The 19,050-nt window shown below is 34.0% G+C and overlaps 1 protein-coding gene across 2 annotated transcripts in view; it reads left to right on the top strand.

Moving 5' to 3' along the window:
* The window catches only part of PTPRK (protein tyrosine phosphatase receptor type K), a 569,144-nt gene that overhangs the window by 445,515 nt on the left and 104,579 nt on the right, over positions 1-19,050 (top strand). For both annotated transcript variants that reach the window (XM_082669093.1, XM_082669092.1), the window contains exons 8-11: positions 5,327-5,629; positions 12,814-12,923; positions 13,974-14,175; positions 18,093-18,198. In XM_082669093.1, coding sequence (XP_082525219.1) covers positions 5,327-5,629; positions 12,814-12,923; positions 13,974-14,175; positions 18,093-18,198 — 721 coding nt within the window. The remainder of the gene's footprint in view (positions 1-5,326; positions 5,630-12,813; positions 12,924-13,973; positions 14,176-18,092; positions 18,199-19,050) is intronic.

Genomic DNA, 19,050 nt, shown 5'->3' with positions numbered 1-19,050 from the left:
AATTTTTACTTATGCATTCATATCTCAGAAATACAACACAATTATTGGTGAGGCACAAGACTAATGGATCAGGTTGAGGAATTTAGTTAATTTTCTTGTCGAATTCTGATAGAATTTTCTTCGAATGGATTTCATAGTAGTAGAACAGTCTCAAGTCCCTGCTGTTTATATCCTGATTTTTAAAAATCTATGTATACGTGGTGGTCAGCCCATGTCAGAGCTAAGAGACTTCAGAGGTGTTGCATAGCAGAGTGCCTATTGTATGCGTGTATGTATGTGTATGTGCTTATATATGTATATGTGAATATATACATAGATGTACATGCATGGATACATATATGTGATTATAACATATATGTAAATACAGCTGAGAATATCCAACCTCAATAAAAACTGGAAAAAAATAGAGCGCATGTCAATTAAATAACTGTAATTAGACAGTGACTTCCTCTGAATTACTGCAGATGCCTTAGAGCTCAAAATAATTGAATTTTGACTTTAGATGTGTTTCTGCATACGTGTGTGTGTGTGTTTACTTTGTTGTATGTTGGTTTCTGAATATTGCCCTAGATGGCAGTAAGATTATATTTTAAGTCACTATTTTAGTAATAACAATTCATTTTGCAGCATTTCTTCAAGCCTTTGTGAAAAATATAGATGTTAAATACCATATTGACCTTGTAGAAAGATTCTTTGCCTATTAAAAAGCTATTTCTTTTCACAAATCTTTGGTTTTTTACCAGTTAATAAAGTGTGGGCAACTGATATTATGATTGTGGTTTATGCACATACGTATAGGATTTCTAAAGCTACCTTTTCCAGATTTTAAATTAGAGTTTTAAAGTCTAATTTATATTAGTGTCAAAGTTAGCAGCATTTAAATACACCAAAACAGAATTCTCACTCAAAGTGAACTCTGTGTATTTTTTTACATACTACCAATACATAATAAATATATCTTTTGTCAACTCTTAAAAATGAATAATTGATGATGTAGAGCTATTGTGTCTTTCACAGTGTCTGGGTATGCTTTTATTTTACTTTTTTTTTTTTAAATTTCAAATATGAGAATAAAAAGAGTGGGGGTAGTGAGTTACTTCTGCTTTCGACAGCGAGTCCCTCAGTATGCACACATTTACATCTCTTCTGGCTCTTCCAAGCCTAGAGAAACACTAAGTTCCTCCAAACTTTGACTTGCTCTAGGGCTATTCAGAATGTCAAGCAGTTCTAACAGGCAGTCAGCTAGCTGCAGCAGCTGAGCAGAAATTGAATAGCACATATATTCCCTATTTTCAGTGCTCCATAAAAGGGTGAATAAAGGAAGCCAAAAGGCAAAAGAAATTGGATATAATGAGATTAGCTAGGAGAAGAAAATTTCTATTTATTTTTATAATTATTTAACTTTATAAATAGAGAAATTAATTTTTAAAATTATTTTATTATTAGTTTGGGAGAAAATGTAAATATGTAGTCAGTAATTTGACAGGCAAATTGTAGAGGCTTTTAGTACATGAAGTGTTAAGTAGGTTTTTTTTCTTTACCATTTTGCATTTCCACTTTTTTTCACATTCATGTGTACACTTTTTTTTAATTTCTTTTTTTTAAAAGAGGCCTCTAAATTTGCTGTTCAGAAATATAGTCCCTCTGTGATGACTAAAGTCATGTGTAAACTTTAAACCATTCCTATGAATATCCACTTTTTTGTTCTGTCTTTTGGGGTTTTATTGGTCTTGTAGTTTCTACTCATTGCCAAAGTTACTAAGGTAAAATTTTCCTCCACTCCTACCAATGAAGTTGTGTCATACATCTGTAAAACAGATTCTTTTTAAATTTTTATTTCATTTTATTTTTTAATACATTATACCCCCTTTACTTATTTCTCTGACCCCTCATCCCCTACTTCTGGCAACTGCCAATCTGTTCTCTCTAACTGATCTATGATCTTGTTTTTTTTGGTTAATTTTTGTTTTTGTTTTTAAGACCCCACACATAAGAGAGATTATATGGTATTGTCTTTCTCTGTCTGATTTATTTCATTTAGCATAATACCCTGGAAGACATTTGCTGCAAATGTCAAGATTTTGCTCTTTTTCATGGCTTAATAATACTCCGTGGTATATACGCATAGATATGTATATGTAAACACATTTTCTTTACTCATTCATCCCTTGATGGACACTTGTGTTGTTTCCTTGTAAATAGTGCTGCAGTGAACATGGGGATGCATATATCTTTTCAGTTAGTGTTTTTATTTTCTGCAGATAAATACCCTGAAGTGGAATTGCTGAATCATATGGTAGTTCTGTTTTTAATTGAGGAACCTTAATACTGTTTTCCATAGTGGCTGCGCCAATTTATATTCCCAACAGTGCACAAGGGATCCCTTTTCTCCACATCCTCACCAACACTTGTTATTTCTTGTCTTTTTGATGACAGCCATTTTGAGAGGTGTGAGGCAATATCTTGTACTTTTGGTTTGCATTTCCCTGATGATTACTGACGTTGAACATCTTTTCATGTACCTGTTGACCGTCTGTATGTCTTCTTTGGGAAAATGTCTATTTGGATCTTGTGCCCATTTTTTTATCAGCTTGTTTGGGTTTTTTTGCTATTGAGTTGTAGGAGTTCTTTATATATTTTGGATATTAACTGCTTATCAGATATATGATTTGCAAATATTTTCTTCCATTCAGTAGGTTACCTTTTCATTTTGTTGATGGTTTCCTTTGCTGTGCAGAAGCTTTTTAGTATGATGTAGTCCCACTTATTTATTTTTGCTTTTGTTGCCTTTGCTTTTGGTGTTAGATTCAAAAAAATCATGGCCTAGACCTGTGTCAAGGAGCTTACCACCTTTTTTCTTTTCAGGAGTTTTATGGTTTCAGGTCTTACTTTCAGGTCTTTAATCCATTTTGAGTTAATTTTTGTATATGGTGTAAGACAGTGGTTGTGTTTCACTGTTTTGCATATGACTGTCCAGTTTTCCCAACACCATTAAATGAAGAGATAGTTCTTTCCCCATTGTATATTCTTGACTCCTTTGTCATAAGTTAATTGACCAGATATGTGAGCATTTATTTCTGCGCTCTCTATTCTGTTCCATTCATCTATGTGTCTGTTTTAGTACAAATATCATATCGTTTTAATTATTTTAACTTTGTAATATAGTTTGAAATCAGAGAGCGTGATGCCTCCAGCTTTGTTCTTTTTTCTCAAGATTACCTTGGCTATTTGGAGTTTTTTTGTGGTTTCATACAAATTTTAGGTTTATTTGTTTTATTTCTTCAAAAAAAATGCCATTGGAACTTTGATCGGGATTGCACTGAATCTGTAGATGCTTTCAGTAGTATGGCCATTTTAACAATATTGATTTTTCCAATCCATGAGTGCTGAGTATCTTTCATTTATGTCTTCTTCAATTTCTTTATGCTTTTCTTAGTCTTTTAAAGTTGTATTAGTATGCAGGGTAAGTGCAAATTGAATAGTGGTATAAAATGAAAAGATGTATGAAAGAGAATGATCACTCAGAAAAAGAGAAGTTTATAAAGGAATAAGATGTCAGGTTCAAAATGAAGGGTGTATGAAAACAGGTATATGACTACTAGACCTAAAAAAAATTAAAGCAGAGGGATAAATATTTATTGGTGTTTTCTCTTATTGTTGTATGGGATATTTGCATTCATATGCATCAGGTATTTTCTGGAGAAATTTCTCAATCTAGACACTTTTAGAACAATGTATGGACTAACTGCAATGTGGCCACTCAGTTGTATCTGATTGCTACCTGACAGGCAGCAAAGTCACAATTTATCTGGGAAGTTTTTGGATGATCCTGCCTATAAGTGCCTGGCCAGTTTGTGGACAGTGGTGCCAAACACTGTGTTTTTAGTCTAACTAGATGGAAAGGAAAATGTCATCATCTCACTCTTGTGCCTGGCGGGGAAAATGATAACATAGTGCTAGACATAGAAAGAGATTTTTTTAAATGATTAAAAGACCACATCTTTCTTCCAGCCTACTTAACACTGCAACAAAAGCGGTAAAATAGGGGGACTGGATATTGTAAACAATCAGAAGATCAGACAGAATTTAAAACCTAAACTTTGGATTCTACCAAAGATTAATTTGCATATATTTTTTTTTATATAGTTTTGAGGTTTTAAATTAAATGGCCACAAGAGTGTACTTCAGAGTTCACATCAAATATATTGAACTGGAATCCCAATTTGGGTTTGCCATCTGTGTGCCATGCTGATTATTTTTACACAGCTAAGATTTTAATCTCAAAAATGAAAATTTATAAAAACACCCATATTGGGCTTTTTGTATTACTTATTTTTCTTCACTTTTTCCCTACTGATTTCTATTTTTCATGAGCACTAACAATCCCTAGTGAGTTAATGGAGGCACCAACAAGGCCTCAACCTTGACCTTGACTTTAATCTCTTTGTCAAATCAATGTATTAAAGTTTTGCTGTGTATTGGTTTGTTTACTGTGTAGACTTTGCCATGGCCATGACTTTCATAGGGTAATTATTTTGATTAAGTTAGATGATTAAAGTTAGTCTTGCATGAGAAAAGTATACACTTGGGAAGCAGTGATGGATGGATTCCAGTCTTCAGAGTGTTTAGTTCTGCCAGCATTTTCCAGTTGAATGGAAATTCACTTCCCAGTTTGGTTTCGGTGACACTGGATGGATTGTCAGACCTGAGCAGTTCCTAGAGAAAGACAAAAAGAGATCAAGAAGGATAGATGACAATGTGAATATCCACATGTGTTCTTGCAATTTTTCTCAGATATTTTTCTGCTTTGATGAACAACATCATTACTGAAATAATAAATGTTAATTAATATCTGCATCATTTTTGTAAGTGGTAGTTTAGTGTTACGATTAGACTAATTAGTATACAGCATAGCTTGGTGACATGACAAATCAGAGAGCAGAACATGTTGACTCTTATCCATTATGATGTATTAGCTAATTCACTTGCTCAATAATGACCAAAGAAAGATGGGGAATAGGGCAGTAACAACAGAAACAACTATAAAAGCATTGTGGCCACATTTTCAAGTTTTTATTTTTCTGCCATGTTCCTGAGTACTATGGATTGTGGACATTTTACTTCCCATTTCTCTTCCCATTGGTAAATCATAGCCCTAACAGAAACCTTTAAGAATAAGATCATGAGTAATAAAGAAAATGAGAATAAACGATGACTTCCAGATTTTCCTAGGTTTACACATGCTATGTCATGCTCAGTGTTAAATTTTTTCAAGATTATTCATGGTAAAGTTGACAGCTATCTGTGTCTTTGATTTATTTTTCAGAGCCTATGCGAACCCCAAAGACTTTAAAGATTGCCGAGATACAGGCAAGACGCATTGCTGTGGACTGGGAATCCCTGGGTTACAACATCACTCGTTGCCACACTTTTAATGTCACTATCTGCTACCATTACTTCCGTGGTCACAATGAGAGCAAGGCAGACTGTTTGGACATGGACCCCAAAGCCCCTCAGCATGTTGTGAACCATCTGCCACCTTATACAAACGTCAGCCTCAAGATGATCCTAACCAATCCAGAAGGCAGGAAGGAGAGTGAAGAGACGATTATTCAAACTGATGAGGATGGTATGCTCATACTTCCTTACTTTTAAAGGGGGGAATTATATGACAAGAATTATGTACTTGCTTACAGTTTTGCCTAGAGTCCCCAAAATTGAATTGGATTCCGAAATCTGCTAAATACTTTTAACAGAGTTAACTTTGGAAAGGATTTGCCGTTAACAAAAACCTTAATATTCTTCAGGGTAGCATCAAATACTAAATGAACGATTCCTTTATTGTTTTCCATTTTTATACAATATTAGAAAAGTAGCAACTACACTAAAAGTCTAAAGTTTTTATCAAATGTTCAAAAATAATTTTCACCATTTGTGGCACTACATCGATTACCTATTGGTGAAATGCACTTAGTTAAAATTTTAGTTTTTTGCATTTTACAGATCAGTAGTAATAGCTTTCATTTCCTTTAGATTTGAAAGCAACATTGTTTACCTATTCTGTTCATTTTTAGATAGTTTTATGTAATTATAAAAATAAAAGAAGGTCAAAGTTTATATGTTTAAGTCTAAATAAAGGTCCTTATCAGATATTGGCAAGCTATCATCTTTCATCCATCTTTTTACCACCCAAGTAATTGAATTATAACTTGCCCAATTTCTATGTGTGTATTACTTCTAAATTATTGAATAATAGGAAGAAACAGTTATATTAATATTATAAATTACATACACATACTATAGTATGCCATTAATGTGAATTTGAATACATATTCTGATTTAAAAAAAAATGTATCCGAGACAAAAATGATTAATAATAACACTGTATTCTTCCAATGTAAGACATTTCATTTGCAGTATTTCCTTTTATGAATGAAAGCGTGCAGGGGGAAAAAGTGTGCTATATAGTGAATTGAGGCAAAACCGAACTGGGAGTCAGGAATCATGAGTTTTCAGTCCTGGCTCTAATAACTCTGTAACCTTAGCAAATCCTTTCACACCTCTAGTTCTCTATTTCTCAACTCTATATGAAAAGGTTAAATTAAATGATCTCTAAGGTTCCATCTACAATTTTTTTTTTTTTTTTTTTTTTTGCGGTATGCGGGCCTCTCACTGTTGTGGCCTCTCCCGTTGTGGAGCACAGGCTCTGGACACGCAGGCTCAGTGGCCATGGCTCACGGGCCCAGCCGCTCCGCGGCATGTGGAATCTTCCCGGACCGGGGCACGAACCCGTGTCCCCTGCATCGGCAGGTGGACTCTCAACCACTGCGCCACCAGGAAAGCCCCCATCTACATTTTTATTTGGGTTTCAGAAAACAGGATGTATTTGATACCTGAGTGTTCCCAATTTCCCTTGAGTTCTGAACTTTAGGCTCAGATGTATATTTTGATGCCTACCAAGTATTAGATTGCCATAAAATGGGTCAATATTCCATAGTTTCTAGAAATTCTCCTTGTTACTTCAAGCTTTCTCACGCTGAGAAATGGAAATGGTCTTGGTTTGTTCTGTTTTTTTTGTTGTATTAAAGGGAAGTGAAAGCCTTTTAACCTCATTTAGCTCAGATTTTCAAGGAAACAATATTGTCCTAAAATTATGCATATTCATAAAATTTCAAAGAATAAACCTAAGACTTATTCATGATAAATGTATTTTTGTCATCTTTGAGACAATAAAACACAGTCACCTCAGCTATCATGTTTGAACTTGCACTTAATCAAAACATTAACAACATTTTAAAGAACAAACCCTGCTTTTATACATAAACACACAAACACTCGTATTACCCCCCTGTCCCCCCACACATACACAACACACACACAACACATGCTTATGAAAGAAACAGTGGTTGAGTGTAGTTGTTTCATAGGTAGAGTATCAAAATGGGAAGTCTAAGCATGGATTCAAAAGCTCTGAAAAATCTCTGTCTCATTTTATAAGGTGGGATAAATATTATGTCTATATTATACTAGACATTTTTAAGTATAGTTGATTTATAAATTGTGTTAGTTTCAGGTGCACAGCAAAGTGATTCAGTTATTTTTTTTTCAGATTATATTCCATTATAGTTTGTTTCAAGATCTTGAATTTAATTCCCTGTGCAATACAGTAAATACTTGTGGCTTATCTATTTTATGTATAGTAGTTCATATCCATTAATCCCATACTCCTACTTTATCCCTCCCTCCCGCCATCTCCCCTTTGGTAACCATGAGTTTGTTTTCTGTGTCTGTAAGTCTGTTTCTGTTTTGTATATAGATTCATTTGCATTGTTTTTAGGTTCCACATGTAAGTGATACCACATAGTATGTGTCTGTCTGACTTAGATCAGTAAGTGTAGGATTCTCTAGATCCATCCATGTTGCTGCAAATGGCAACATTTCATTCTTTTTTATGACTGAGTAATATTTCATTGTGTATATATATACCACATCTTCTTAAGCCAATTGTATGTTTATGGGTACTTGGGTTGTTTCCACGTCTTGACTATTGTAAATAGTGCTGCTATGAGCATCGGAGTGCATGTATCGTTTTGAATTATTAGAGTTTTTGTCTTTTCTGGATATATACCCAGAAGTGGGATTGATGGATCATATGGTAGCTCTATTTTTAGTTTTTTAAGGAACCTCCATACTGTTCTCCATAGTGGCTGCCCCAGTTTACATTCCAGCCAACGGTGTGCAGATATTCCCTTTTCTCCACACCCTCTCCAACATTTATTATTTGCAGACTTTTTGGTGATGGCCATTCTGACCAGTGTGAGGTGATACGTCATTGTGGGTTTGATTCGCATTTCTCTAAATTAGGTTATTGACCATCTTTTCCTGTGCCTGTTGCCCATATGTATGTCTTCTTTGGAAAAATGTCTATTTAGGTTGTCTGCCCATTTTTTGATTGGGTTGTTTGGGTTTTTTTGACATTCAGTTGTACAAGCAGTTTGTATATTTGGGTATTAACCCCTTGTCAGTCACATTGTTTGCATATATTTTCTCCCATTCTGCAGGTTGTCTTTTAGTTTTGTTGATGGTTTCCTTTGCTGTACAAAAGCTTTTAAGTTTGTACATTTGTTCATTGTACACTATACATTTTATAATCCGTGATTTTAGTAATAAGAATGTACTCACATTTTATTGCCTGCACTTAAAATTGAAAAAAAAAATGATTTCTTTTTTTTTATCTTTATTGGAGTATAATTGCTTTACAATGGTGTGTTAGTTTCTGCTTTATAACCAAGTGAATCAGCTATACATATACATATATCCCCATATCCCCTCCTTCTTGCATCTCCCTCCCACCCTCCCTATCCCACCCCTCTAGGTGGTCACAAAGCACCGAGCTGATCTCCCTGTGCTATGCGGCTGCTTCCCACTAGCTATCTGTTTTACATTTGGTAGTGTATATACGTCCATGCCACTCTCTCACTTCGTCCCAGCTTACGCTTCCCACTCCCCGTGTCCTCAAGTCCATTCTCTACATCTACATCTTTATTCCTGTCCTGCCCCTAGGTTCTTCAAAACCTTTTTTTTTTTAGATTCCGTATATATGAAAAAACATGATTTCTTAATTGGTAATGTTAGTCTCAGTTATGTGAGTTTTGTGGTTCTTCAGTCAGTCATTCTCTAACAATATAATTCATTTTGATGGTATTCTTTGGTATGAGTTTTTAGTCTGCTTTTCTTTCCACAAACCAAAGAATGCAGTCAGGCTTATATAATCTTTTTTCATATTGCATTAAATTTTTTAATGTATTTTTGGGTACACATATGACTAGATTACTAATCAGGAAGTGAATTGCTATGGAAATTTAAATTATGTCTTAAAATTTATCAAACTCATGACTGTGTTATTTATTTCATCTAGAAATAGTTTTGTAAAAGTAAAATGGCATTAACTATTCGGTCTAATTTCAATAATATTTCTTACTTTTGTTTTATTTTAACCTCTGTTTTGAAGAATTTTTTTATTGTTTGTAATGATATTGAGGTGCATGTTATTATTTCATGATAGTACAGTCACAAAGTAATTCCTTCTACTGTAAGGGTTTTTTAATTTTTTGCTTTATATATAAGACTAAATGATTGAAGTACAAGCTTTCTATGAAGTATTCGCAAATAATTCAGGCTCCAAATCTGCTCATTATAAACTCCGCTTCTACATAGAGTACTTGATGTGTCTCAATGTTCCTGAATTGGGGGGGTGACAGAATATCTAAATCATAATCTATTGTTGGAAGATCGATGGATTATGATGATCTAATTAAGTCAGTCTTGCTAAGTTATTGCTGCCCCATATACATAGAAAAATAATAAATTATCAGCCATCTAATAAAAGAATATAATTTCATGAAAAGAACTCTGGGTACATCCATAAACCATGAGAGCAAAGCTAGAATGATTTCCCACCAGAACCTTAAGGTAGAATTTATATTTCATTTATTGCATGCATTTTTTAATGCACGGGTAGAATTTTGTGTAAGAGATTTTGTTTTCACTTTTTATTCTAGCATTCATAAAAATCAATATTGTGAAGTTAGCTCAGCAGAAAAGCCTGGTTTGGGGACATTTTTTGACTAATACAAAGCTATTTTTAAATGTACATTTATTATATTTTAAAGGCTGTAAAGCTTATTTAATATAATCTTGCCCCACCCACATTTCATTTTCCTCTCTTCCACTTCGAGAGTTATATTTTTAGGGACTTTTTTATGTGCAAAAAAAAAAAATTTAGCTGAAACAGCTCTCCAATAAATTATAAGTAGGGGAATAAAAGTCAGCATTCTGTCTTCATTAAAATTTGTTGATTTGGAAATGTGAGAGGACATTTCCTGCACTATGAAGACTGCCATGATGATGAACTTAGTAACTTCATGTTGTATTTGCACAAATCATATGTACATATAGATGTCTGTATAAAGAATTGTCTTCCTTCCATCACAGAAAATTATTGAATACAGGTTGTCTGTAGAAAATTATTGAACATAGTTTGTCTGTGCCCTCACTCCTTTCCTCCATATGTTTTATGTGTGTGTTTTGTAGTTCACCTAAGTGTAATTCTTTCTCTCATTCACTATGCTGGTCTCAGTGCAAGATCAGTAGTGTGGAACTCTCTTGGCTATAATTTTCCCACAAACTTTTCCATAAGTATATGAAGTGAATCCTGTTGACAAAGTAGAACATGTATAAGAAGAGCAGAGAAATACACAAATTCCAGGAAGGCTACTTTCCATTTCTACCCTTCTCTCAATGTAGAATTTACAAACATTTAAAACTATCCTTGGGACTTCCCTGGCGGTCCAGTGGTTAAGAGTCCGCACTTCCAATGCATAGGGCACAGGTTTGATCCCTGGTTAGGGAACTAAAATCCTGCATGCCATACAATGCAGCCAAAAAATAAAATAGAATAGAATAAAATAATAGAATAAAATAAAATACCACCTATAGCTTTCAAATAATAAAATTTTAAAAAACCTATCCTTATTTGTGAACAATTTGAAACATATCCATGCCGTTTCATATTATTTTTTTGACCAAATCGTGGTTGGTGAACATGGGTAGTAATTATAATACCATCAAATAAACATTTACTCACTAGTTGAGGCTTTACTTCCTCCTCCCCCCAACAGCCACCCTCTATGAGAGGTGTGGAGAGGCAAATAACTACAATTGTAAGCTTATGTCATTTGAGTGGAATGGAAACAACAGGTATTCTCTTAGGAAACAAACCAAGGCCCATGGTAGCCTCAGCAGATGCCACAGATTACACACAGGGGCCATCACGGCCCCTCTGCCTCGATAACTGCATAGCCTGTGCCAATACTGTGGACCTGGGGGTCGAGGGGAGTGGATGCCTTAGGTTAACTTTTCCCCAAGCCCTCAGCTGTTAGATGCATGAATATATCTTCTGGAGTTTAGTCCTGGCATCTTTTCTGTTTACTGTGTTTTTTTTCCTTTATGAATTAATTATTAATATGCCAAATTATGTTGGCTCTCCCAGAGGTCATAACATCATTCATCGTCTGCTTGTAGATTGAAATAAATCTTACTCTTTTGACATATCATTCAGAATTTCTTGATGCTGCTGGCCACATTGCAATGCATTTACTTTGATCCAGTGATTTTTAATTTATTTCAGTCCTCACAAAATTGCTGTGTACTCTGAAACTACATTTCTAGATAATATCATGTGTAAAGTTCACTGAAACGTTAGATTATGGAAAAATATTAATTAAAAAACATATTTGCCCAATATTGGGTTGATATTTTCAAGAGAAAGCATATTTTTAAGCAAAGTAGGATAGATAGGTTATATTTTTAAGAATTATGAGAACAAGAAACTGGATATTTATGTAAATAAATAGCAACCGAATATTTAAATAAAATATATAAAAGGAAAATACACAATAGCAAAAGTATCTCGTATCTTGTATTTTGTCTATAGAAACTGACACATCATTCATTGCTGCCACTGGGTTATATGGCATTTGCAAATAAGGACTGGAATGGTTTCTCAAATCTTGTCATACCTGGGGACACTTCAAAACCAGTTATGTTGATAGTTGAGTTCTAAAGAAGTCCGGTGTTATAAAATGGTTTGATTCTTAGCTTTGAAAAAGGGAATTTCATTCGAAAGACTGAAGCAATGACTTTAAAACCTATTCATCTTAAGGAGTTTTTTAAAAATTGTAATAATCAATGCTCTTTTTTTAAGTTATAGAAATGTAATAAATATAGCTATAAAAGTCAGATTGACTGTTAATGAACATTTCAATTCAGTACTATATAGTTTGGCTTTTGAGTCTAAGGAGTGTTAATTATTATTATAATTTATTATTGTATAAACATTGTTATGGAGACACTTTAGGAACTTATAATAATCTTCAAAAAATCTTTCAGGGAAATCTTTCAGGGAAAGCTGTGTTCTTGAAACAAATTACAAAGGAGATCTTCATGTCATTAGAGGTGTACAACAGAGAAAACTAGACTACACAATTTATTCAGCTCTCTAAGGTGATAGAATATTCTTCTGAATAAAAATAACTTTGCAGTTGTACATAATCTGCATTAGAAGCTTATAGATTGATTTACTTTGAATTCCCATGTATTCCCATGTATTAAAAACTTGCCATACAGCTTATTTTCTTTTTTAAGGACATATTTTTATTTATTTTATTTACTTTTAACCTGTTTAGCTTATATGTTTACTTTTTCTGTTTCTGATATAAGGATCCTTGTAACCAAAAATGTATTTATTTGTAGTGCCTGGCCCTGTACCAGTCAATTCTCTTCAAGGAACATCCTTTGAAAATAAGATCTTCTTGAACTGGAAGGAACCTTTGGATCCAAATGGAATCATCACTCAATATGAGGTACTGGGAGAATAAGGAAGTTTATTGAAATATGGATTGAAGGGGAGAGTAAAAGAAAATGTTAGCGAAAAATAATGGAAAAGAAATAAGTGAGAATTGGGAATTAAAATCAATGTTAGTTCTTCTCTGTTTTAATTTATAAATTCCTTGATTCCAAAATTAAGCATCAAAACAAATGTTGTATGGCACCTAGAGTTTTCAAATTCTTAAGTAAATGTTGTTGTTTTAGAGAAGTAGGATGGGCCTTGTCAAACAGACTTACTGGTGATTGTAAAGAATAAATTTTTATAAAATTAAGAAACTCATATTTCACACTATGATTTAGGAGAGGCCATTCAATGTCAGTTGTTTCAGAGTAGGGGAGAAACACCTGAAAAGCAAAATATATCATAAACCTGACTATTACAGAGCTTCATCTCAACTTTGAATATAAATCATTATCTTATTTTTAAATATGAGAACCTGAAAAGAAGAAAGGAAAGCATCATTTTAATTGCACAAATGTGTACTTCTGTTCCTGGGAAATCAGTGTTGATTATAGCATAAAACACTTACTTTCTAGTGGCAACAGAGTACATCACAGGAATGGGGAGTTCTGTTTGCAGAGAGTTTATTACACTATTCTATTTCACTTCTAGTGATTGGTCTGTTCAAATTATCTATTTCTTCTTGATGCAGTTTTGGTGGGACTTTCTGGGTTTCATATGCATTATATTATATATGTCCATAAGATTATATATAGATATATATTCATATTTAAGTATATTCATTTATCTTTTGATGGAAGAAAATAGATGTATATTGATCCAGTCAGATAACTCTAGGTTTATCTGTGGATGAATAGGTAAATAAATAGAGAGACAGCCAGACAGACAATAGATACAGAATGACAGTGAAATAACCATATCAAAAAGAGAAGGAAAAGAAGTGAAAAAAATGTGATTCATTCCACACAGATGCCCTTGAATGCTATCTTACTCAAGGGGGTTTATTTAGAATGTATTATGACTTATATTGGATATGTAATAGGAAATATATTTCTTAAAACAGGTCAGTTACAGCAGCATAAGATCATTTGATCCTGCAGTTCCAGTGGCTGGACCTCCCCAGACTGTATCAAATTTATGGAACAGTACACACCATGTCTTCATGCATCTCCATCCTGGAACCACCTACCAGTTTTTCATAAGAGCCAGCACAGTCAAAGGCTTTGGGCCAGCCACAGCCATCAATGTGACCACCAATATCTCAGGTATGCAAATGAATACAGGGCAAACAGAATTGGTTTGTAATAGCATGTCCTAGAGAATCACATATATACTGAGTGTAATTTACCTCATTTATTGAATCTTTAATATAATTAGTCATGATTGAAGGCACTTTAAAGTGCCTTCAATACAGATTTTACAGATTATTTGTTATATGTCCAAACCCCCCAAATCTCAAAATCTGTCATTTTTTAATTGACAAAGGTCTTTTTAAAGACTATATTATATCTTAATTAGAAATTTTTAAAAGTTCATTATGAAAGTTCATATTAAAAACCTATTATACGTTTGAGGAGTTGGTAATTATTATGGTATCTGATCTTTACTGTAAATGGATTTTATCAAAAGCATGGTAGAAGATCCTTGCAGTACTACATACTTTGTCTCTCTGTTCCATTTTTCCCTGACATTCTGATAATTTTATGACAAACAAATATGAACTTTTCTTTCTCTTAGAGATCTCACATAAATTCATCTAAATTTCAGAATGGTAATGTGCAGGAGAATTTTAGGTTGATTAACAAATACAATTAAATTTCACATTATGTTATGTTCACAATTTCATAGTTTGCTAGGAATTAACTTTGTAATATGCCCTATATCTACCCCAGTGTATGTGTATTAATATTTTATCTTATTTATTTAAGATTACTAAAACGGATATATGTTACTTATGTAAATGAAAAGTTAAATTTGAAAAATAAATGTTTTAAAGGGTCAACCACTTAACATATTAAAATACTAATTTTGAATTTGTAAATTCTTTTTGTTCCTTCATGTTCATTTTTATTATAGTTCTACATAGCATATATTGGTGGTATATCATAATACATCATTAAAAAATCTCTACTATTCTTCTGAAATTATATAATTTGAATCAGAAAGAAACCACATACTCTAATTTCTTTAAGTCTAAAATTTTATTTGGAAATTTTGAATATAATATAAAACTTTAAAAATTTATGTCATGGAAAAAATTATTCCAATATGAGTTATGGTTCCTTTTGCATAGCATTTGATATATCTTAATAGTCTAATAAAAAAGAATTTTAAAATAGTATTCATCATGTTAGAAAATAGCAAGGTATTAAAATTGCCAATTCTTTTCTTGATGGAACAATTCTAAATCATCAATTTAAATATTTATTGAAATTATTTTACTAGAAAATATGACTTAGTGATATGATGATATAATAAAACATATTTCCTACCCTTTAGAATTAGCAATAGTGCTATAAATAAGATCCTTCAACAGAGACATGTACAAAATTTACATAAACTTTATAAAACTGAGAACACTGAACAAATGAACATTATTGAGAGCCAAAATTTATTGTGGTTCAGACACAGTTTTTTTTTTATTGAGTAAAAAAACTTATAAGGACCAGAACACCCACCTAGCATTTTCTTTGAGTTATTTAACTGCAGTTTCACTTGAAGCAACCTATGTACATGGATACTTGATTTGAACTTTAAAACTTCGTTGCAATCACTGTATCTTGGGAACACATAGTAATCAAGCTAAGGCTAATGAAATTTATGGTTAGTGTGGTTCTCAGGCTCACTTGAACTTTTAAGGTAATTTATTGTTATTTATCCCTTGAGTCCAGTAATTCTATCTTTCAGCATTTTAAAAGCAACTTAAATTAAAGTGAAATCAAGTTATTGAAGGCATGATGCTTGGCAGTATTGTTTATATGTATGTGTGTGTGTGCGTGTATGTATAATACACATATGATATATTATACACCCATATAAAATAATACTCATATACATATTATGCCTATATAGTATCTGTTGATTCTACTTGTAAATAAGTCTCAGATAATTTGCCTCTTTCTAAACTGTTTCTTTCTTTCCATCTGGATCATATTTTAAGCAGATCATTGACATATCTTTCGAAGCAGCATCCTTGCCTTTAGACTTGCCTTGCTCCAGTGTTTTTTTCTATTCATCTTTGTACAACATATATTTCTTCCTTAATTTTTTTCAAAATCAAGTATATTATATCCAATATGATAAAGCCCAATCATCCTTGCATGATTAGCATTTATGACCCTTCATTTTATGGCCCCTCCCATCCTCCACTCCTACCCATGAATCCAAAGTTCCAGGCATAGCAAACTAATTGTAGCTGTTAGAACACTCTGTGTCCTTTCACGTGATGATATCTTCAGATATTCTGTTTCCTCTCTCTGGAATATTATTCCATGCATTCTCTTTCTGATGAGTTTTTATTCTTTTTTTTTTTTTTTTTTTTTTTTTTGCTGTACGCGGGCCTCTCACTGCTGTGGCCTCTCCCGTTGCGGAGCACAGGCTCCGGACGCGCCGGCTCAGCGGCCATGGCTCATGGACCCAGCCGCTCCGCGGCATGTGGGATCCTCCCAGACCAGGGTATGAACCCGTGTCCCCTGCATCGGCAGGCGGACTCTCAAGCACTGCGCCACCAGGGAAGCCCCTACTCTTCTCTTAAAATTCAGCTCAAGCACTGCCTAAACAGTGAAAGTCTTCTGTTTCATCTTCCCGGTCCCCAACACTAGTTTAGACAGCTGTGGTCCCCCAGCATCCAGATCACCTGGAAATATCCTGGAAATGTACATTATCAGGCCTCTCCCCAGACCTACTGAATCAGAAACTGTAGGGGAGAGGGGCAGCGATCTGTGTTTTAAGAAACCCTCCAGGTGCTTCTGATCTCCCTAGTTTGAGAACCACTGTGTTGGCTAATTAACTGTCCCCTCTTTTGGTGACCTAAATTTTGCTATAATTTTTTTGCTTTTTATAAGACTCTCACTCTTGATAAATGTGAATCCCTACTTTTAATTCTATAAATGTCAAAAACCACACTTCATTTGCTTTTTTTTTTTTTTTTTTTTTGTGGTACGTGGGCCTCTCACTGCTGTGGTCTCTCCCGTTGCGGAGCACAGGCTCCGGACGCGCAGGCTCAGCGGCCATGGCTCACGGGCCCAGCCGCTCCGCGGCATGTGGGATCTTCCCGGACCGGGGCACGAACCCTCATCCCCTGCATCGGCAGGCGGGCTCTCAACCACTGCGCCACCAGAGAAGCCCTCATTTGCTTTTATATTTATAGCATGTCTCGTAAAATTTGACACATAATAAATATTCAGTAAATGTTGAATGAAATACTCTAAAATTTTTATTAAATACTATTTGTTCTCAATTTTTCTGTTAATGCACACATTTCACTGTTCATATACTCCCTTAAACATCTTTCTGCATGGAAAGCATCAAAAGCCATTTGAGGTTATTCACCCAGTTCAAGATTAGGAAGCCCTCTCACCCCCAAGCATTGTCAAATATTTTGAAAAATTTTAAGTTTCTTCTTTTCAAGAATGTGGCAACTAATGCACTAGTTCATGGTAAATAACAGCTAAAGTTCCCATTCCCATTCAACATACTTCCTAGATATGTTTCTATTGTGACCACAGGGGTGAAAGCAGTCCAGGCTAATGCTGGGTCATTCCACAACCATTAGGTCATAAGCAGCACCACCTCTCCCAGGCAGCCCTTTACCTAGGTTCCTGCCATTTCTATCTCCACATCTCCAGGTGCAGCCAGGCCTATGCTGTTGACACCTTCCTCCCATCCCATCAATGCTGATTTCACAATCTCAGGACACTAAAAGCTAAAACATCTTCACAAAATGTTTGGAGTGTGTGTCACAAGCTGCCAGATTATAATTTAAATTTCAACAACAAATCTTTGCTTCATATCTTCTGCTGCTTTAGATTCCTGGAGTTAACACTCAGTGGCATATGTTAAGGTACAGTTTAGATATTAAGTATTGATTTTTCCCTTAGTCAGGATCATTTATTCATCTTGAACTATGATATATTTCTGTTCATTGATTGAAAGCTTTTTTTCCTCATTCATCATTTATCAGCTCCAACTTTACCTGACTATGAAGGAGTTGATGCCTCTCTCAATGAAACTGCCACCACAATAACTGTATTGTTGAGACCAGCACAGGCTAAAGGTGCACCTATCAGGTAAGAGGGGGAGGGGATTTTGAGATATTCATGAACTGAACCATTCACTTCTCTGTGCTGTTTCATTTAACAGCTTTGCTCTTTGATTTTATTTTCTCTAGTCCCATTTCATTTCCCTTCCTCTGTTGGCATCTATGGTATACGAGCTGTGAAGATATTTGTCAGGTATAGAATGAGAAAATAACTCCTGTCCATTGCATTAAATCTGTTATGAATAATTTCATGAGTGATTGAAAAATAGGAAGCTTTGAGGAAATAAAAGGAGACTAGTTAAAATGAATGCAGCCAATGTGACCTTTAATTCCTAAATTGTTGCTTATCGGGAATTCCATAGTAAATATTAAAATTCAATTTGCCATTTACTTTATCCAGTATTAAAATCTCCCACCTTATCCTCATCTTGCAGAAATTATGAGCCATGTTATTTTCAGGGATTGAGTCAAATCATTCTAACGATTTTAATTCCTGTGTGTTTGTAATTAGACAGATTGTCCAAAACTTAGGCAAGTTTCCATTTGAAACTTGTAGATTTTGTGGATACTTTTGTTTTCATACTTCTGTTGAGAAATAAATCAAGGCAGAGAAATTAGTGCATGTAATTCATAATTGAGTTATATCAAGTTGTTTACATATTCATTAAAAAATAAAATTAATCTTTTTTCTATGTGTAAAATGAATACATTTGATCTTATGAGCACATATTAACCATTTAAATAATCCTATATCATTGGAAAGGAAGAAATATTTTTGTTAATTTAAAAAAAAATTGATAAAAGAACCTGAGTCCATAAAGGAGACTCTTACCTCATGTCTGGCTGAAAATCATGGTAATACCACACCAGAGAAAAAGAG

The sequence above is a fragment of the Grampus griseus genome (genome assembly GCF_964374135.1).
Source record: "Grampus griseus genome assembly, chromosome: 13".
NCBI classification, from domain to species: domain Eukaryota; kingdom Metazoa; phylum Chordata; class Mammalia; order Artiodactyla; family Delphinidae; genus Grampus; species Grampus griseus.
The sequence above is the reverse complement of the archived record's forward strand: the minus strand, read 5'-3'. Positions and strand labels throughout refer to the sequence as shown.